Source organism: Sparus aurata, chromosome 24, assembly GCF_900880675.1.
Source record: "Sparus aurata chromosome 24, fSpaAur1.1, whole genome shotgun sequence".
Classification (NCBI taxonomy): Eukaryota; Metazoa; Chordata; class Actinopteri; order Spariformes; family Sparidae; genus Sparus; species Sparus aurata.
In genome coordinates this window covers 16,297,702-16,319,655 of record NC_044210.1, presented here as the reverse complement: position 1 = coordinate 16,319,655, position 21,954 = coordinate 16,297,702, and the positions used below count along the sequence as shown (strand labels likewise).

At 42.2% G+C, this 21,954-nt stretch overlaps 1 protein-coding gene and 1 long non-coding RNA gene across 2 annotated transcripts in view; one reads left to right on the top strand and one right to left on the bottom strand.

Annotated features, from left to right (window-relative positions):
• The window catches only part of LOC115576509 (NACHT, LRR and PYD domains-containing protein 12-like), a gene marked incomplete at its 3' end in the record, with an annotated part of 70,151 nt that overhangs the window by 35,943 nt on the left and 12,254 nt on the right, over positions 1-21,954 (bottom strand). Inside the window, exon 4 of the mRNA XM_030409047.1 lies at positions 21,718-21,891. Within this exon, the coding sequence (XP_030264907.1) occupies positions 21,718-21,891 (174 nt within the window). The remainder of the gene's footprint in view (positions 1-21,717; positions 21,892-21,954) is intronic.
• LOC115577248 (uncharacterized) lies at positions 14,182-15,337 on the top strand. The gene is made up of 2 exons (XR_003983054.1): positions 14,182-14,348; positions 14,912-15,337. It is a non-coding gene; the product is annotated as an uncharacterized LOC115577248 (long non-coding RNA).

Sequence of the window (21,954 nt, the reverse complement as noted above, 5' to 3'; positions counted from 1 at the left end):
AGAGCAACAGGGACTGGCAGTGTTGGTCTCCGAACATTCGCTCCATCAGTCGTTGAAACGTGCTGGGTGCATTACACAGACCAAATGGCATCCTCTGAAACTCAAAAAGGCCAAAAGGGGTGCAAAAGGCAGTCTTCACTTTATCCTGCTCAGTGACTGGAACCTGATGGTAGCCACTAGCCAAATCTATAGTGGAGAACCACTGTGCTCCTGAAAGGGCGTCCAGTGACTCTTCAATCCGTGGGAGGGGGAAGGCATCTTTTCGTGTTTTGCCATTCAACAGTCTGTAGTCTACACACAATCTCAAGGTGCCATCCTTTTTCCTCACCAGGACAATGGGGGAGGCATAGGGGCTACAACTTTCCCTTATGACCTGACTATCCAACAACTGACGTATGTGGGCCCTAACTTCATCATAGTCAGAGGGGGGAATACGCCTGTACCTCTGCCTAATGGGAACACTGTCAAGCAGGGGGATGTCATGCGTCACCAGATTAGTGCAACCAAGGTCCAGGTCAGAAGCTGCAAACACAGTCTCATGTTCAAGAAGCATGGACCTAACCTTTCCCTGATCGGCCTCCGAAAGTGTCGATAAATCTATTGACTCAATGTGCTGTCTAACTGAGCTGGCTTGGGCTTCTTGGGCTGAAACCATAGCTATGACCCCACCCACATTTTGCTTTACAGTGGAGACTCCCTCTGGCAAGCTAATGACCTGAGCCTGACTCAAAAGCCCTATGGGGTGGCGGGGGTATAACAGGACATCTACCTCTCCTACATTTACTACTGGCACATACACTGTGCCATTAGTGATGGTGACCATGGCTGGAGAGATGAGCACACACTCAGGGAGGGACTGACTGTCATCCAAGGGCTCAATCAAGGCAGCACCTGAGGACTCACTAAAATGAGAAGCACACGTAGCAGTCACCCACTTAACCGTACCCCCTGGTATAGTCACGGGACGCCTACCTCTCACCCGCACCAACCCTTTCGTGACTCGAGCTGCGTGAGCCTGGGTCTGGTGGCAGTGCTGTAGAGCCTGCTGCCATGATGGGGGAGCCTGCTGCACAAGCGGGAGATCAAAAAGTTCAGAGCCATGTTGACTAAACAACTGGTGGTAGCACTCCCTTATCACATTCATGCCCAAAACACCAGGAAAGTTTGAGGGTGGTGCTTGGCCTGGGGGATCTTTGACGACTAGAATACCTCGCTGTGGTACAACCTTACCAAGCACAGTAACATCCAGCTCCACATAGCCTACATAGGGAATTTCAAGGCCGTTAGCAGCACGCAATTGAAGCCAGCAGCATGACTTTGGAGCATTTTGAAAATGCTGCGTGAAGAAACTTTCAAAAATGGTCGTAACCATAGACCCTGTGTCTAGAAGAAGGCTAGTAGGTACACCTCCAAGGCTAACTCTTACCCTGGGGCAGGGGGCTACTAGATTAAGGGCCATAGTCTTAGTATCTAACTTTTGTGCATCTGAGCCTGCATCCTCCCCTCCTGATGGTTGGCTCTTCACATCAGGGGGGAGAAGTTTCCCACATCCTGAGCCACTGAGGTTGCTGAGGTGGGATGTGGGGGCCTGGGCTGCTGGGCTACTTGGGAAACAACACGTTGGCTATGGCACTCTCGAGCATAGTGACCTGGTTTACGACAACGCCTACATATAACAGAGTCTAGATGTTTGTGATTAACAGGATGTCTGGAAGATGCTTGTAATGCCATAAGGCCCTGGGTCAACTGGTTAAGCTGCTCTTGTTGCTTTTGTAGCATCTGTTTCAACTCCATCATCTCCAAATTACTTGAACTAGGTGGTCTGCTCTCAGACACCTGCATGGAGCTAAAAGAGGGGACTGAAAAACTCCTACCCCGAGGCTCATCAGGTCTGCCCTCCCGCTCCCAGCGTATGGCCTCTGCTCTTACATCTAAGAGGGTGTAATCTGGGTGCTGACGCACGACTCGCTTTAATTCCCGTCGAAGATCAGTGTCAAACACATGCTCTACAAACTGGTCTCTAAGCAGAGTGGGGGAGACACGCATTCCTCTAGGGGCACAACGGTCAACTTTCTCAACAAGGCAACACAAGGCATGGGAAAACTCTTGGAGTGACTCTCCATCTAGCTGCCTTCTTGAAAAGAAACTCTGCTGCAGAGACACATAAGATTTAGGGCAGCCATACAGATCTTGGAGGATAGCAAAGATTCGCTCTGGGTCCTCCCTCTCTGCCTTAGGCCGGTATCTAATTTCATCTTTAGCCTCACCCTCTAGATGGTCATATATGAAATAAGCTTGATCAATTGGTCTTAACTGTCTCGCCCTTAAGGTCGCCCTCATCTCCTCATTCCAGTCCTCTACTGGGATACCAGACGTTCCCCTAAAGGTAGGACATTTTCGCTCCCTAGGTATATAAAACAACCGTTCAATAGGGAGGGGGTTATTGGAAACAGAGTTTTGTGAATCAGTGGGACGACCTGGGTCGGAGTCCGAAGGGAGAGAGTCGGCTGCTAATTGCTCCTGCAATAGCTGCTCCTTTTCAGCCCGCAGCTGCTGGACGAGGTCCCTCAGTTCCTGCAGCTCAGTGGCCATGGCCAGGATAAAAAAGAGTCAGGGTACACAGTCACTTTGAGCACTCAAACTTGATTGGGAAGACCCACAGGGAGGCAGCAACAGGCAGGTCCCTCGATGTGCACACTGCTGTTTTGCTTTGAACTAAAAAAAAAATATATATATATATAATAAATCAAAAACTAAGTTGGTGTAACTCAAGAGGCAGAAGAGAGAGGGAAAGTAAACAAAAACCAAAAAAAAAAAAAAACAAAACACAAAACCCTTGTCTCAAAATCCACCAAAACAGTCACTGTATCCTGCCAACAACGCCAGAATGTGACCGGACCGTGGCAAGGCCCGCGATTTCACCATCTACTTAAAAATCTTATCAGCACTGTAAATACTTCAATCACCCAATTAAGCCACAGATTCTTTTACTGATACAGATCGACAAAAATGATGGACCGAGGCAAGGGTGTTTCCCACCAAGATTTACAATTTTATTTACAGAGCTGCCCACATCAATATTAAGAGACAATTTATTAGAGCTAGCGGTTAAAAGAAATGACTAGGAGTGTACTGAGGATGGGCGGCCGAGGCCGCAGACAGCAGGGGGACAATTTACACTGGGACAGAGTACTCACCCCACTCCAGTGTCCTACACACATGCACACAGCAAAACCAAACAAGAAAAAGGGATCAACTATAAATCGTGAGGGACGTGCAAATCAAGCACACAAAATCAGAAGGAGTGTGAAGTACAGGTGAGAGACTGTCACCAATCCCTCCACCATCGGCCGGCCTCATTTGCCGCTGCCCCTACAGCACTCACACAGACGGAGAAACACATTAAATCTTCATACAATAAAAACACAAATAGACATTGCAGCTCTGTTAGTTTCTTTTCCTCCTTGGTAGGAAATAAATTAATTGGGACAAAAGCAGAAATAAACCCTACCCAGAAGAATTAACTTTATACAAAAAAAAGAACAAATAAGAAAAACCTACATAGAAACTACACAACCAAGTCACACAAAACAAACTAAATTCAACAAAACCTAAGCAAAACAAAACAGCAGTGGCAATCCCCATACACTACTCACAGCGTCCGCAAAGTTTTTCATACAAGCTGGCACCACGCTGAACCAGGACAGCAGACTCACACACGCCGTCACCGTCAGAGACGAAGGGAGAAGCCCGCACCACGCTGGACCAGGACAGCAGGCTGGACCAGGACAGCAGGCTGGACCAGGACAGCAGGCTGGACCAGGACAGCAGACACACACGCCGACACCGTCAGAGATGAGGGGAGAAGCCGACACCAAAACACGTCGACACCGTCAGAGATGAGGGGAGAAGCCGGCACCACGCTGGACCAGGACAGCAGACACACACGCCGACACCGTCAGAGATGAGGGGAGAAGCCGGCACCAAACTGGACAGGGACCGCAGACTCACACACGTCGACACCGTCAGAGATGAGGGGAGAAGCCGGCACCAAACTGGACAGGGACCGCAGACTCACACACGTCGACACCGTCAGAGATGAGGGGAGAAGCCGGCACCACGCTGGACAAGGACCGCAGACGCACGCTGACACAGTCACGGACCAAGGAGGAAAAGAGAGGGAGAGCATCGACATGCCACAGCTTATGTATGATGCCCAGCTGGTCAATTAAGACCCGGAAGTAAAGTATGGCTATGGGCGAGGGACATTTTACCCAACGGCTGCCATCTACCTGCTACATATATGACAGCTGTGTGTAAAGTTTGGATGGAAAGAATCAGTTTTCATGAGAAAGAACTTTTGTGGACTTTAAACAAAATGGCGTCCTGCTTTCAGTTTGTGTTTGAGTGAAGGAAGTGTTTAAACAAAGAGGAGAGGCTGGAATAGTTTTAAGTTCTCTGCCCTCCACATCTGATGACAAGTCAACAAACAGGTCGACTTGGTTTGTTGGCACGACTTCACTTCACTTCACATTTAACAGTGACGGTCGACTCAGAGACTCAAAAACAACACTGTTGTTTCTTCACTTGTTTCTTGGATTTTAATGAAAAAAGAAAATACAAGTAAAAACTAGAATTAAACTGAAGGAGCCTGTAAAGTCCTACAGCTACACTGCAAATACTCTGTGAGTTTGGAGTTTTTTAACTAGATATCTACCAGAATTAATGTTCTTTTTACATTCTGAAGGTATTCAATAATTCCACAAACGGGGGGAGAAAAAAATGCAAATAATAATAAATAAAACATTTTACCAGTGCTATTACTACTATTATTTTGAAATATTATATAACCCACAGCAACATAACTTCATAGCAGAGCCTATTAATTTATGGACAGATGTTTTTTCTGGGTTCCTGCCCTCTGTGAGGGGGTCGAGAGGCGAGCTGACCCCAAGACCAACAGAGAGATTTATTGATACTGTAGTGGAATCACAAGGTCCAAAACACTGAAACACACTAACTTGCTAGCTTACTTTGGACGATGGTAGCATTGTTTAATAATCAGTAAATAGCTCGAGTCGACATTAGTTAATTTGACTCCATCTTAAATTCTTCAGGGACATTTGGAAAGTTAACGTCAGGCCTGTTCAGGTGTTATTTTAACCTGTTGGCTGTTTTCCTGCTTGTATGTCAGTTAAAATGCTATTAGTTTTCCATCCCCTTTATAAGTAATAGGGTAGTTGTAAACATTATAAATATATACATTTCACTGTACTTTACTGCTTTTTGCACTCTGGTTAGTCTGAATTTCATTACAATGACAAAGAAGTTGAATGGATCTCATCAAATTTTAATTATTAGTCAATATTTGTCTTATGTATAGCACACACCAAGCATCTGTTTTTGTTATTAAAATGTAACATGCAGTGGTCACATATACGATCAGATGCAGTTTTAAAATATTTCACCTCCAGCCCAGTGACACAGCACCAGGTGCTTCTGTCCCTCTACCTCAGCATAGAATATTATCTAACATGTTTGTGCAATACCTTATTCATATTGTATTTTTAATTCATCACTTTCTTTCTTCAGTTTTTATTTGGTGTGATATTTTTGACTTAAAAGAAATACAATTTTGAATACATACATGCAGTTTCTGTGTGAGTGTATGAAAGTTGATTATGAAATTGACTGCGATGCAACAGGGCGCCAGCTAAAATATTGTTATTAAAGAACACCTGAATGAGTCACCAGGCAGGAGAACAAACAGATCAAGAGACGACACAAAACAAAACTTGTTACCTTGGTTTGTTTGCACGACTTCACTTCTGACTTCAGTTGTTTTCACAGTGACGGTCGAGGGAACAGACATTCAAAATGGCGTCAGTGCTGCTCAGCTCCTCTGAAGAGAATAAGAAACAAGTCGGACAGTTAATTTGAATGTTTGATTTTTGGAAAAAAATTTAAAAAGGTTCATAAATCCTGTTGAATCTTATTCTTTGAACGGCTGCTGTTACAGTGAAAGTGCAGTTTGTAGTGGACATTCTCTATTGTGAGGTAGAGAGTTGCTAAGTCTCTATTTTAGACTCAGCGTGATGAATCTCTTTAATAAATGCTGCATGGAGGGAAGACAAGAGTGTTCTCTGCCGTCCTCCGAATGTTACTGACTTAAGTACAAAACACAGAGGGGGCTACCTGCATTCACAACAGTCATCCATCATCTCTTCCCAAAACAACCTGAGGTTTGGGTTGATCATGTCGTTCCCAGGACAGTGACCCTTTTATTAGGACAGTAAATGTCATCTTATCTACCTTCCTGTAACACCTCATGTAGAGAGAAATGCCCATCATGTGACTTTATGACACTCCACCTAAACGGGGTTCTCCCCTCCTCCTCTCACATCCTGCTCCTGTTCTTTACAGCACATTGAATGGAAAATTATGTAATTTCTCACAAGATTTACATTCACTTGACCCTTTAAACCAAATTAACAACATGTCCAAACAGCTCATCTGTCATTTTACATCCAATCCTATGAAGTCACAGTCAAAGTTATATGTAAACAGTGTTCATCAGCTAACAACACATGGAGCTGTGCTGTTGATCCACCTGAGCTCTTCATCAACCACACAGTAAAGTTACATGTTAGTGTTTGTGACTGTGATTCAGTTCAGGTCCAGTTTCAATGAAGTGAGTTTGACGACGAGTTAACGAGCAGATTAAACTGATCTCAGTTCAGTCAGAGACACAAACTTGAGTTCAGATGGTGGACGGTTGGATTTTTCTGTTTATATAGAAAGTAGGAGTCAAAATATTTCCTTTCTTGACATTTAGTGAGTTTATGTTGTTGACTTATTAGACTCAGTAGTGAACTGGCTGCTTTTCCATCTCCAGCTGAAGCTACAGGCTGTCAGACTGTCACCTCTGAGCGACAGAGTGCAGTTAGGAGACAGGACGGACACACAGAGACGTCTTTGACAGGACGTCAACACTGTTGTTCTTCACTCTGCTCACAATGTTAGCTGGTTAGCTGAATGTTAGCTGGTTAGCTGAATGTTAGCTGGTTAGCTGAATGTTATTGTAAAGTTAAATCATATCTTACCTTTAAAGGACTGAAAGCAGCAGGTGAGAGCAAACACAGTCCGTCCTCAGCTGCTGACGGTCTCTCAGGTGTGCTTCATCACAGGAGGAGGAGCCCAGGTGAGCTCTCACACTCTGTGTACACGCCCTGATGCCTGCTGGGTCCTAGTGCTCAACCCTGTGCTGCCTTCCCCTCCACATTAATAACAGTCCTGACTGTTGTGAAACACATCAGACCTCAGATCAGACTGAACTCACCTTCTTATCACAGTGTCATCATTCAAAGCACCAGGACAAACCACAGCTTCTCTCTGCCTGCTCACACAGGCAGCCATCTTGGCTCAAAGACCAGGCAGTTTCCCAGCTGATGTTTGTGTGTGAAAGCAATTCAGGCCTTAAAGTAACTTCATGTCACTGCTTTACCTTCAGATAACAGCTTCAAAACCACTGTGATGCTACACTGACTTATAACAGGGTGAACCCTCTGGGATTGTAAACAGTCTGTGTTTTGTTTCTATTACAAAATGAATTAATAATATTGAGACTTTATTTTTTCCTGATTTTAAACAGCGACCTGCCTTCTTCTGACTGTTTCAGGACAAAAACTCATTCTGAGGAGATTTTTGAAACAAATGTTGATTTTACACTAAACTGGTCAGAATCTCACAAATTCTACATCTTTTCATTTGTTTTCAGAAAATGTTTGTGTCGCTCAATAACAGGCATAACTGAGTCCATTCAATGTGTTTCTGATTTATAGAACTACAGTGTCAACATGTGAAGTTACTGAGAAACACTTCTAATCCTTTAATGACTGTTTTGATTCATCATTTGGCAAACAACGAGTCATATTTGTAATATTTATCATTTATTGTTCATTTGTGCTGAAACTGAAGTGAAACAGTGAAGATAAAGCAGCAGTCTGATGAAAAACAGCAGGTGGAGGAAACTGGCCGTCCTTTCCTTTGCAGGGATAGCAGCTCGGTGCTAACTTGTTCTTTGGATTGTGTAGTTAGCTGGTCAGCTCTGCGTCGCAGCTCTGCCGCTGACTGATCTGGAATACTAGCAGGATCTTGCATCGCTGCTGTGAGGAGAAGTTCTCTGAGTTTTGACGACCTGGTCAGTCACATTTTTGAAGTCCACAAATCCCCCCTCAGGTCTCAGGATGTTGCTTCACATGTGATCCTGAGAGCACAAATCTACTTGTATAATCCAGAGTTTTAAGGAGTTCATCTGTCAGTTCATTAATATTGGTAACATCTGGGCAGTTCAGTAACCAGCTGGGCATCGGCTTAGTCTCCATCTTGGCTCAGCAACAATCATGAACAGAACATCAAGATCAGAAGTTACACAAAGAAAAGGAAAACCCAGATAAACACTATAGTTATGACACTGAATTCACTAAATACCTGTTTCTCAGTTAATCTCTGGGTTAGTGAGAACAGGAAAGTTAGTGATATCAGTTTGTTAGGGTGAGATGCAGAGAGTGGCACCTACAATGATAGAGTCATTTCTGGAGTGTCCAGCAGTGTTTGTGTTCACTCCTTGGATTACAATGCTCATTAAGTGGTAGTCAGACTTATTTTGGCAGATTTAAAATTTGGTCCTTCAGGCAGGTTTTGCTGCTGAAGGGCGTCACAAATGTGTCAGGGGCAGGACAGCTGTTATCACTGTCATGGAGGTGCAGAGAGGAGGCGGGGCACTCCTGGACTGATCTGGTCTCCCTTTCAGAGGGATGGGCACTGATGAAGGTGTCATGCATCAGAGACTGGGAACAGTGGCTAGAATATCTTCTGGGGAAAAACTACCTGTGACCTCACTGTGTGTTTCAGAAAGATGGAAGTCATGTAACTTATCTCTGTGTCTGGATGGAGGTTGAGGAGCTGACTTCATTCCCAAGGACTAAGGAGGTCAGTCAGGAAGTGTTCACATGGTCTGAGTGGAGAGGGAGTTAACCTTCCATCAAGGGAGGAGTGTGAACCAGAGGAACCAGAATCACATCGGCTCAACGACTGTGGTGGGGAAAGACGTTCTGACCCAAAGCCTTAACAACTCCTTTATGTGTGTATTAGAGTCTATTTTGAAATCCACAATGAACGACTTCATCTGCTGGTCCCAACACTGCTCTGAATCTTTTAATCTGCTCTTCATTTCTGTGATGTGATGTCGTCGTCTTATCGTCCTTTATTGATCTCATTCTTTTATTCATCTCTTTATTTGCATTACCTTTTTCTGTTCAGTGTTTATTCTGTAATGTTCTTGATTCTGCTTGATTGTCAGAGCACTTTGTAAACTCTGTGTTTAAAGCTGCTGTATAAATAAAGTTTATTGTAGTAAAAATCATATATTTGTGTGAAGCCTCAGCTTTAAGTATTTCTTTTAAGTTTTCTGGAGAACTTCGGCACCTTTTCAGGTTATAAATTACATTTGGGGAAAAGTGAGTGTTTTCCCATTAATACTGCAGCACGTCATCTTCAACAGTCAGATTCACCTTTTCAATTTAGTCCATCAGGGTTTAAATACTGAGTAGGGCCCTATGATTTCCGCGATCACGGAATTGCGGACGGAATCGCGGAATTGGCCGATTAAAACGGAATCTGCTTTTTAACACGGAATATCGCGGAATTTGACATAATTTCACTGAAATGTTGTTCTCGTGTGGAAGAGGAACTTTTGTCTGGGGAAAACTGCACGAAAAAGCTGAGAAACTTGACATTTACCCCTCAGTACAGAGCCGAGCAGTTCCCGAACGACTTGTATGTGTCAGGTGAACCAGGGTTCTCCCCAGACGGTGGAACAGCGGCGCTGCGCCGCTATACCGCTCGGTCAGCGCCGCTATACTCCGCGCGTGACAGTGTCGAGCGTCCGTCCGTCCGTCCGTCCGTCCGTCCCCCGGTTGACGGCTAGGAGCTCCCGGCTGACGGCGATGAGCGTCCGTCCGTCCCCCGGCTGACGGAGTTGATGACCGGCTGTCTGTACGTCCGTGTCTCCCCCCCCCGGACTGACGTTGACGAGCGGTTCTCCCCCCCCCCCCCCGGACTGACGTTGACGAGCGGTCGCGCACCCCCCCCCCCCACTGTTAGCCACTGTCCGATTCATATTATTGGCATATAATACCAGAGTGACTGTTAACTGCTGCTAACAGTAGCTGCTGTTAGCTAGCTGGCCCTGTTAGCCACAGCCTTCTTAGCTGACTCTGCCTGGGCTGGGAGGCTTTTCTGGATCTGCCTGAGAGCTGACCATGTTTTTATTCAATGAAACCCATACAAACACAAAATATACTACTGTATGAAGACATGATGAAGTCAAAATATTTTTGATGCACTTTACTGTACTGTATGGTACAGTATTGAGGAAATATGTTTGTCCCCTCAATTAATTTAAGGTAATTTCTATTTAATTTGTGTACATTTGAGTTATTTACATTAAAAACACACTGTTTTTGGTAGTACAATAAGAGTAAATCAGGATTCACAAAAATTAAAACGGAAAAAACGGAATTCCCAAAAATTAAAACGGAAAAAACGGAATTTGGGAAAAAATAAAACGGAATTTGGGAAAAAATAAAACGGATTTCATAGAGCCCTAACTGAGGGATTAACGTGACTCGTTCTTTGTCGAGCCTTGCATCTGCTAATTTCACTCCCATTATCTCAAAGATTACATCTGATATTCAAAGATGGGGTAACCTCCCCCTTTCATTAATTGGCAAGATCAATGTTGTTAAAATGAATATTTTACCAACATTTCTATTTTTATTCCAGTCAGTTCCTCTTTTGTGCCAAAATATTTCTCTGACTCACTGGATAAGATCATTTGTTCTTTTATTTGTGGTGGGAAATCACCGAGGGTTCGTTAAACTTTACTGCAGAGATGCAGACTTAGTGGAGGACTTGCATTACCTCATTTTCTAACTTACTATTGGGCTGCTCACATCAGTAAACTTTGCTACTGGTTCAAATCTCCTGAATCCTCTTGGTGTAAATTGGAACTATCATCCTGTAGGGGATCTTCTATACCTGCTCTACTTTATTCCTCTTTACCTACAAAACCCTCTATATACTGATAATCAAGTGGTTCTTGTTGGACTTTAAAACTGGTCTGTAACAAGTGGAGCCACCGGGTCAGACAGAGAAAGACTTTTCTCACAGCTGTTTAGTTTCACAGATGAGATTCAAATCCAACAAACGTCCTGAAAATACAGCCGGACTTCAACAGCCACAAAACACTGAGAGAAACACAATGATTGTTTTTAAAATGTGTTTTTTTCTCATATAATAATCACACAGAAATGAACAGATGTTGTGCAGTTTATCACGTCACTACAGACATAATTACATGTGTTAACCAACACCATCAAACTTTTAGTTTCATTATTAGAAACACATGAAACAAGTCAGAGTGTTTCAGGTGGAGTGTCGAGTACATTTGATCAGATTTTACTGTCCATTCACAACTTTGTTCACAATGATTCTTTACAATTAAAGCTGCAGACGAGTCAATGTTTTCTGTTTCTTACATTTCACTAATAGTTCTGGATTTTATTGGAACAAGAGCCAGAATTCAAAACAACACATGACAGAAAGTACAAGTCAACACAATTTACACAATTTAATGGAAGAAGTTTAAAATGTAAATGAAGAATCTTTTCAATCAGTTTGAATCATTTTGTACAAAGTTGACTGATGAATTTATTACAAGAAGCTGAAAGATTGATGTGACTGTGATCCTGTACAGACTCAACTGTTCAGCACTGACAATGTTTCTGTGACAGGAGGAGACTCTGCACACTAAACACCACACAGACTCACTGAGGAACCAGACCAGTAGAGTCCAAATCCAGGATAAAGAGGTTCAGTGAATGTGTTGTTGAAGGTGTGGAGGTGGATCAGTGAGTCAGAGGAGACTCTGTAGAAGGACAGAGTGCCAGCAGGACAGTCCACATACACTGCTACTCTACCAGAGGAGGAGGAGGAGGAGGAGGAGGAGGAGGAGGAGGAGATGACTGTTCTTCTGTTATTGTGCCTGACAGAGTAACTACCATCATCAAAGCACCACAGTCTCCAGGACTGATCATTGAATCCAAACACACAGTCTTCACTGTCTCCTTTCCTTCTGATTCTTCTGTAACTCACTGATATAGAAACATCTCCTCTCCACTCGACCTCCCAGTAACAGCGACCAGTCAGACCAGTTCCACACAGCAGCTGAGGACACCAGTAGGACTCAAACCTCTCTGGATGATCGGGATATGACTGAACCTCCTCCTTCACATATATCATCTTCCTGTTGTTGTCAGACAGTTTGATGTATCTGTCGACTGTGTTTGTGTCGACTGTGAGCTCACAGGAATCTGATGGAGAGAAAAAGACACAACACAGCTGCAGTTATTAATGTGTCATCAGTGTGATGATGACATCACAGATGTGAATGAGTGATGTCACAGTGTTTTCATGACTGAAAGTAAAAAGACACTCACACTTCCTCAGACCTGGTGTCAACCATCGGACTCCAGCAGGCTCCACCCTGAAAGGAGGAGGGGGGTCAGAGCAGCACATCCTCTTTCAGCATGCAAACATGGACATGACATGACTCTCATACACAGAAACACAATCTGTCCATCAGGCTGCTTCTCCCTGTTCTCCCTGAACCTCTTCACCTCTGCCACTCTCCTCACACACTGAGAGTGAGCCACAGGATGTTGGTGTGTGTGAAAGAGGATGACAACATCTGAGAACACACACAAACCTCCTGTTGGATTTATCACTTCATCTTTATTTTATTGGATTTTGTTGCTGTTTCCTGTGGGCGACCTTACGCTTGCTGTTTGATCCAATGTCAACTTGTGCTTATGTTTCTATATTATAGGACTTTTGTATTTGGACGTCAGAACTTTTGAGGTCCGATTCCTGTTTGAAGCTTGGAGGGCTTTTCTGAATCTCAGCTGCACAGTCTGCTTTTTGTTCTTGCTGTGTTTCTGCTGCTTTGTTTTACTGAGCAAAGAAACAAATACAATTTATACGTAATAAATCAATCAGAAAACATTGGACGTTGGTTCCCGACCTTTGCCACAAAACCAAGTGACAGAGACTCCCAGACTGTTTCCCTCCAGAACCTCACAAGTGTCACTGAACCTGTTTGTGATAGAAACAGTTTCATGGTTTCATGTGTTGACATGTTCATGTTACTATAGTTTGGTGCTGGATTGATATCTGATGTATATTACAGCAGTAATAGTTACTGTGAGGAGAACTTCATGTCATGTTTGATGCCATTAAAAGCAGAAACAATGACAGAAAATGTCTCTCAGTCTGAAATCTGCTGTGGTGAACATGATGTGTCCAGATGTGACCAGAGGAACATCTGACTATGAAGCCAGGAATCTCTTTCTTTCTGTCCGTCTGTGGTTCACATGTCTCCAGACATGTTAGCTAACGTTAGCTAGCTAGCTAGCTAAAAGTTCAAATGAAGCAGGACTAGCGTGACTAACGGCTGTTAGCTAACGTTTGCTAACGTTAGCTACGTTAGTGGCCGTTAGCTAGCGCGCTAACGGCCGCTAATGTTAGCTGGCTAGCGACCATCAGTCACATGAGTCCTTCATTCGAACTTCTAGCTAGCCAGCTGACGTTAGTGTTAGCTAATGAAGCAGGACCCAAGTGACTAACAGCTATTAGCTAGCTAGCTTCAGAACCCCTCACACATTTTGTTACACTTTGAGACACCAAAAATGAGCGCAGGTGTATTTTGTTTATTTTTGTTTACATGTTATGTGTTTACAACTTGTTTGGAGTCCTGTTGTGGTAAATTCGGTGGGCCATATTTTCCAGAAATTCCATCACTATTTGCAGCTGTGAAGACCCTCATTTCAAGGTGAAAGTGAATGTGAGGCCAGTGTTGCTCTACAATCACCACCTCCTTAACCCACATCTCCCAAACCAACATCAGTAAGTACAGTTTTGAAATGATCAATTAATAACATAAAACATTCTGTCATTGGTGATTTTCTTTGTTTTTATTCCTGTGTTTCTTTCCTTCCTACAATTAATTAAGTGCAACTAGGGAATGAGACTCCACCGGAGTGTCTGCTCATTGCTGGGAGACTGCAAAAGCACAACCCACAGTGAAAGGAAAGGCCCGCACCCTTCTGCTGGGCCTGTTCAGCACTGATGTCCTACTGAAGTCCAACCTGACGGGAGGGGTCAACAAGGTCGGTCCATCTGCAGAGAGACGCAGCCTCTGGACCCCAAGAAGCTTAAAGCTTTACTCAGTAAGACAGTAAAAAAAATGTTTAATGGATTAATATATTTTGCTTAAGTTACTGTAAATGGTAAAGGGTAACAAACACCGTAGGACTGAAATGTACACAACTAATAGCAAAACAGATGGATGAATAAAAAGCTTTAACAGCTTTGATATTCTTTTAGATATAAAGCAATTTCTCTATCTAGTTAGAATCCATCAAATATCTTATCAGCATTAAAATGGATCCCCTGTAGTACCTTTAAAATCCCAGCACCAATTCACCTCCCATAGGCAGACGCTTGGCTATAGCAAAGTACAGCTGCTCTCACTGACCACAATGCTTCCTGGAAAACTTAAAGTGGATACAGAAGTATAACCTCCTCGCTCTAAAAGCCCCTTGGAGAACTTTGGTTCCTTGAGAAGCCAGTTCTGATTTCAGACTGAACTATTTACAGGAAACCGACTGAGGAGCGAGGACTCGGCATACAAGAAAAATATTACCAGTATTGGTATCCACCTCATCTTTACTTTTGCAACAATCAGAGGCTAACATTGTGGATGTCTCTCTTACTTTATTATCTTTTTCAGATGCAGTTGTTCAACAACACCCAGGGAAGAAGATTCCAGACATACGGACGGCCATAAACAAAAGGATCTGTGAGTTAAGACACTAAGAGAAGAAAAAGTCCAAGGACAACTGTGAAGGACTGGCCAAGGCTGGCCAATCAGAGCGGGTCTTGATGTTAGCATGTGTCCATGACACTGCACTAAAGGACTGTTGTCCTGTTTTTTCCACTGATGACTGTTTTATTATAATGGACAGTTGTCCTATTGCAAATGTTATTGGAAGTGTTTTTGTTAATTTATTGTTGTGTTGCCATCGATTGGATATCATAAAAATATAATATGTTTAAAAAAAATGATTTTATTGCCTGGAACTATGATATGATATTCTGTGTGTTTTCGAGGAAATGTCCTTTCAGCTGCTGCTTTTGAAATAAACTTCATTCAGTTGATGTAAACTATATTGATGTATTATTCAATATATTATTTTCATTTTAAAATATATGATAGACATTGTACATGAGATTATTTCATATTTACCATGTATAAAGTATATAATATAATTATGTATATATTTAATGTAAATCAATATATTTTTCAACACATTTAAGACATCAGAGTTCGTACACATTTTTAGAGGTCAAATTCAAGCACTTTTCAAGCACTTTTAAGGGTCATTTTCACATTTTTCCAGCACCTTATCGCTGGGGTAAAATACATATCTACAGGAACATATAAACTCATACTTATTTTTTTTCACTTTTTAATCACAATTATGTACATTGTATTATGCTGAAAACATCTAAAATTATGTTTCATAACAGCAAAAAGTTTAGAAATTAAAGGTGAACACAAAGTTTTATCCAAAAAAGAGGGAAGCCACTTGGCGTTCTTCAGGCACACTTGCACAGAGACAAAGAGAGACCTGAGAGCACCCAGTAATTTCCTTTTTTAACATACATTTTTATGTTCAAAATGCAGTGTTGGGAGTAACACGTTACAAAAGTAATGCAATTACTGAAGTGCATAACTTTTTGCTGTAACGCAGTAATGTAAGGCATTACAAAAAAAAAAAAAAGGTAATATTTTCCTCTGTACAAATCTCAGTAACGCACGTTACAGTGCATTTTAAACCCAAAATTAAGTGGTGTGTTGTTTTTATACAAATTTGCCAACACCGCCAGATTAGCAGGGGAGGAAAAATCTGTGCAAATGTTTACACAGTAATATTATAATGTAATAAGGTTACTGAAATGACAGTAACAAGTAATAAATAAATAATGCATTACATGTTTGGAGTAACTTGCCCAACACTGTCAAAATGTGTCACCTATCTGTAAGAAGTCTTGGCTTCCATCTAATTTTACTTTAACAGAAGTAAGTAATGAAAAGTTGAGAAAAGTGAACATTCCCTTTTCACACTTCCACTCCTTCTCCTCAGCCATACTTCTCTATTGCTACCAGGCTGCATGTGTGACGACACACAGGCCACAGACTGCATACAGACAATCAAGCACTAACCTAACGAGGTCACGTAACGTGATTAATGGTGCGTTAATTATTCTTTAGCATATTATGGTTCCCATATTAATATATTAATCACATGCGTTAACGCGTACGTTTTTTCTATAGTTTAGTAGTTTATGTCTATAATTAACATGTTAACTTTGACAACCCTACATTTTATATAATTTAGTCTGTAAAAACGCTAATTTAGCAAACGTTAGCGGTTAACATAAACAAAGTGTTAACGTGCAGCGTTGGCCTTAGTTACTCAAAGTCTTAAGTTAACTTACATTTCATGTGACTGGAGCGCAGACTCTCCCATTGCACAAATCATCAAATCGCTTTTGCAGACTTTGCATGAGGCCACTCTTTTATTCGGTCCTTATCTTAACCATAGTTTGTAGTTATCATTTTCAAGCCAACGCTCGTTAACACATGAGCCTCCCGGCATTTTGTCATCTCCTGCCGTCTCTCTTCGAAGGGGGCGGGGCGGGGTCACACACAGACCGGCAGGTCGCAGAGAGGAGCAGAGAGGCCCAGCGGAGCCCAGGAGGAAACATCTCCACATACGGATCTCTTACTGATTTTATTTCTCCTTGTTATAAGCAAACTATCAAATCTGATCTCAATTTTGTGAAAGAAACAGAGTTTTAAGCACTTTCAAGCACCTAAACTAAAATCCAAGCACTTTTCAGACCTTGAAAACACAACATTTAAATTCAAGCACTTTCACGGATTTCAAGCACCCGTACGAACCCTGAGACATGTTCCCATATAGATCTGATTATATTATCTTGTACATTGAGGTATATTATCTCATATAATTGTACATATATATTTACATATATTTACGATGTCTCTTCCAATATATAATCTCATATCTAATTTGGGACATATTTCAATATATATAACAATATATTATATAGTATAACTATGTATTTATTCAATATGTGGAAACGGCAATAATTGCAGTATTTTCCCATAAATTGCAATATATGAATTACATATATATAATATATCATTATATAATATGCTATGGTATATTAATATCTAAATTTCACAATATATGCATACACATGAAATATCCTGTCAGATAATATATTGAGAAATATATTTTTGTTGTGTAAGGGACATGATGACTACGTTGTGAGGAAGGACGCCCCGTGACACCACAGCCAGCAGCTGTTCTGACTGATGGTATCCTCAGTATGCTGCTAACACACATGAGGCCACTATCAATGGTGGAGGATGAAGGAGTGCTATGTGCACTTTAGAAAAAAAACTATATCTAACTTCATGTAACAAACAGTTTGGAGGCGTGAATCTTCAGTGGCCTCAAGATTCCATTACGATTCAGCTGTCGATGATTCTCGATGCATCTCCTTGTTCGTCATCCTCAATAGAGCCCGACCAATTTATCAGCGGGCAGATATTATTGGCCCATATTGGGCATTTTCCAAACTATCGGTTTCGGCATTTATAATGGCAGATAAATTAATATTTGAAAAATAAAATATAAACGGTTGAAACACCCTCCAACCATGTAATGAGTGTTAACATCCACCAGAGGGCGCTCTACAACAGGTCGAGTCTTTGCCACCTGATTGACGTACAGGACGGCCAATCTGAGATCTCTTCTTGTAGGGTCACGCGTCACGGGTCATGGGTCACTATGTATATGCAAATGAGCTAGCTACTGCAAAACACAAGCGAGCTAAGTGTCCTGGTTAGCGGCTTGAACTGATATCAACAAAAGAAGGGATATAAAAAAATGCGTATTTGTCAAACTACCATCGCTATTCCGAAGGAGGAGAATGTTGAGAGGCACTTTCGAACCGTTAAAAAGTAAGACACTGACTCTCCGCTGATTAGCCATTAGCCTTGTCGATCAGCTGTTAGCATAGCATAGAGTCTACAGACACCAGCGATACAGCCCTGATGTGCATTTTTATTCAGATGATGTTTACAGATATGACTGTAAAAGAGGAGCTGTTAACATTACTGCTCATGAAAGAACACACGTGGGGAGAGGACATTTTTCAGTCATTCAAAAACTTTCAGGAGAAAACCAGCAGCAGCTCCTGGTGTGTAAACTGTGCAGTATTGACGGCTGTTTGTCACCTATGTGCATTACTGCTGTCAATGTTTATGTGCAGCACCAAGGGTAACATTACTCTCTCAATATCAGTTATGCATTGTGTTATATAAAGTATACTCAGTGTATGTATAAATAAAGAGATGTTTAGTATTTTTTATGTAGGTAGGTCATTTCGACCTGGTCATTTTGAAAGTAGATCACAAGTTAAAACAGTGTGTGCACCCTGCTCTACAACGTCACAAACCCTATAATATATTTTGATGGTCCTCTGTTCTGTTGTGACAATAAAACAAACAAGTTTATTTTTAAACTGCATTATCATATTATTTCAGTGAGGACTCATAAGTAACTACAAATAACTAATGTTACAGAAATGTGTTTATGTTTTGTGACGTGTTTCTGGATTTTTAAAAAATATAAATATATATATGTTGGCCGATATATTGGAATATCGGATTTTAAATCACCAAATATTTGTATCGGTATCGGCCTTAAAAATCCTTTATCTGTCGGGCTCTAAACCTTAATGATCTTTTATTCTGAAAGTCCTTCCAATAATCAGACTACAGCAGTCTACAAAATAAAAGCTGCATCTTTTCAATCAAAGCTGTATCCATCTGCAGCGTCTTTCACGTTTGTCTGCAATAATCTAGTTTTCACATGGCAGCTTTAAGATACAACACTGGGGCCGAACAATCAACAATCAACATGAGCTGCAGACTCTTGATGATGCTCTGTCTCTGCATCGTGATGCATCTTATAATGGAGACATTTCATCACCTCTAATACATTAATGTTGCTTTTATAATTTGTAAGTTGTTTGAAAGTGAACTGAACAAGACTAAAGAGGAAAATGTAACAGCAATGTTTTATTCTTTTAATAAAATGCTGGACATGTAAAAAAAACAAAAACATCTGCTTTTGTGATTTTATGTGATTAATGGGTTATGAAAATAGTTGTTAGTTGCAGCTCTATAACTTGTAACAACAAACACTACTCTGTGTTGTGTTGGTAGGGAGTGAGTCTCTCTGGTATGTGACAGAGCTACGAGCACGTTGCTGCAGTCACAGTAAAGTGCTGCTGTTATTACTGTAGTCAGACATAAAGTGTGTGGATAGACTCAGTTAGTGACTGAAACCATGTGTTGTTTGCTGCCACAGAAGATAAATTAAAAGTCCATTCATGCAACGTTGTCACGCGATCTTCCTGCATTTAACACTTCCTATAAATCTTTCAAAATGAAGGTCCTGCATTATGTAGTTATTTGAAAGCTTTTTTATTTTGAAGCAGCAAAACCAGGAAACATTGGATTTCCACCAGCTGCACTTTAACAGACTCCAGAACAGCTGAGAGTGAAACTGAGTCTGCAGCTACGAGCCAGGCTGAAGTAAATTACAACAGCATTAAACCAGAGGTCCACCAACTACTGTAGAGAGCTGCAGCTCTGCACAGGTCACATATCATGTTAATCAATGAAGCAGATGATTGATCACAGAATGTCTTCTTCTGTCATTTTATTTAGCTGGTGGTGCAAAACACTGAAACTTTCCTGCCCCTGCAGGCTGTTATAATGATAACTACCCAAACTCAGCAGCGGTTCACCAATTCTCTGCCGTTGGTCGCTCACACAGAGTGAAGCAGCTCCGCCTTGATTACAAACTGACGTGTAATTCACACAGAAAGCCGACGCTGCGGCTCCTATAGAGGCGTGACCTACACATCATGATGATGACGTCTGTGTGTTTTTAAGGTGTTTCCCCGTTTTCATTCTGTCAATCTAAACCCACGAATAGTTTATAATCATATGGATGCTGTTATAACGTGTAGTGATTTAGAGCGAAAGACGTAACTTTGTCACTTTCAAGGATGTTTGGTGGGTCAGGATCTCAATTACATAAGTAAATAATTTCCATCAGTAAACTCGACGCTGTCTGACTCACTAACGGAGACGGAGGCTGTTTTCTGGGGGACAATTCACTGAAGTCACGTGTATCTGCTGTATTTTCTTGCTCAGCTTTTGTTTGGTCCTGTAACTTTGGTTTGTGGGACATTTCTCTTTACTTAGTTGAGTGAAGGACCTGTGTTGTTATCAGACTGTCAGACCGACACGCCCTCGATATGCACAGCTGGCTTATTCACACTGGTTCAGTCTGTCAATAAAGCGCCCCTGATACTACCTCCAGAGGCGGATCAGCGCCGGAGCAAAATTTCACCCCTCGCCGCCTCTGAGAAATTCACACAGAGGCGGAGGCAGAGAATTAGCGCAGCAGTGTGAATTGGGCTACTGACTATCTGTGGCTGCAGCAGGACTCTTCATACCTGAGAGTGTCCAGTCTGCAGCCTGGATCCTCCAGTCGAGCAGAAAGCTGCTTCACTCCTGAGTCTCCTGGATGATTGTAGCTCAGGTCCAGCTCTCTCAGATGGGAGGGGTTGGAGTCCAGAGCTGAGGCCAGAGAAGTACAGCCTTCCTCTGTGATCAGACAGCCTGACAGCCTGCAGACACACAAAACAACACACATCACAGATCAGCTGAGAGTCCTGATAATTCAGTGCACATCTGTGTTTAAGGGTTTAATATTTATTATATTCATGCGCCTCCAAAAAATCCTGACTATGCGTCACGTCGACGCGTCGAGACACGAACGGCAAGGACTGTGATTGGTCCGCTCAGAACGTCATTTCCGGCAGTTGCTTTTCCAGTCAACAGTATAACAACACCGCCATTTTTAAAGTTTTTGTGGTACGAGCAGCACGGAAAAAATGGACCAGGCAGACTCCAAAAACACCCGCTCCATCTCAGTTGCCATTGTTTACTGTCTGACCGGAAGAAATCCAAGGAATCCGATATGAACCCCCCGAAACCAAACAAAGACACAGCCACACCCCCCTAGTGGCTTGGCGGTGAATTGCAGAACAACGCGTTCCCTCGACGCAGAACTTCGAATGCTCAATGGCGGCGTAGGGTCGACGACGTAGCTATGCCGTCGCCGCGACGCAGAAGCATGAACCAGGCTTTAGACAGCTGGCGTCTCACTACTTAGTCCGGTTGTGCTTGAGATTTATGCCTGTTAAAAGTCTGTTTTTTCATGCCACTGTAACAACTGCTTACTCATGAGGAAAATATTGGGTCTCTTAAATAAATTGAATTAGTATGATGAGTATGATCAAGACCTGCTCCAACTGTAAAGTTACATGAACTAATGGCATAAAATAATGAATTCTTACCTGAGAGTTTCAAGGACACAGTGTGGACTCTTCAGCTCAGCAGAAAGTAGCTTTACTCCTGAATCCTGCAGGTTGTTGTTACTCAGGTCCAGCTCTCTCAGACTAGAGGACTGGGAGCTGAGTACTGAGGACAGAGCATCACAGCTTCTCTCTGAGAGGTCACAGTCCCTCAGTCTGGATAAAGAATAATGAGCGGAACAAGAAAATTATTTCTATTTGGATCAATAACAGCACATT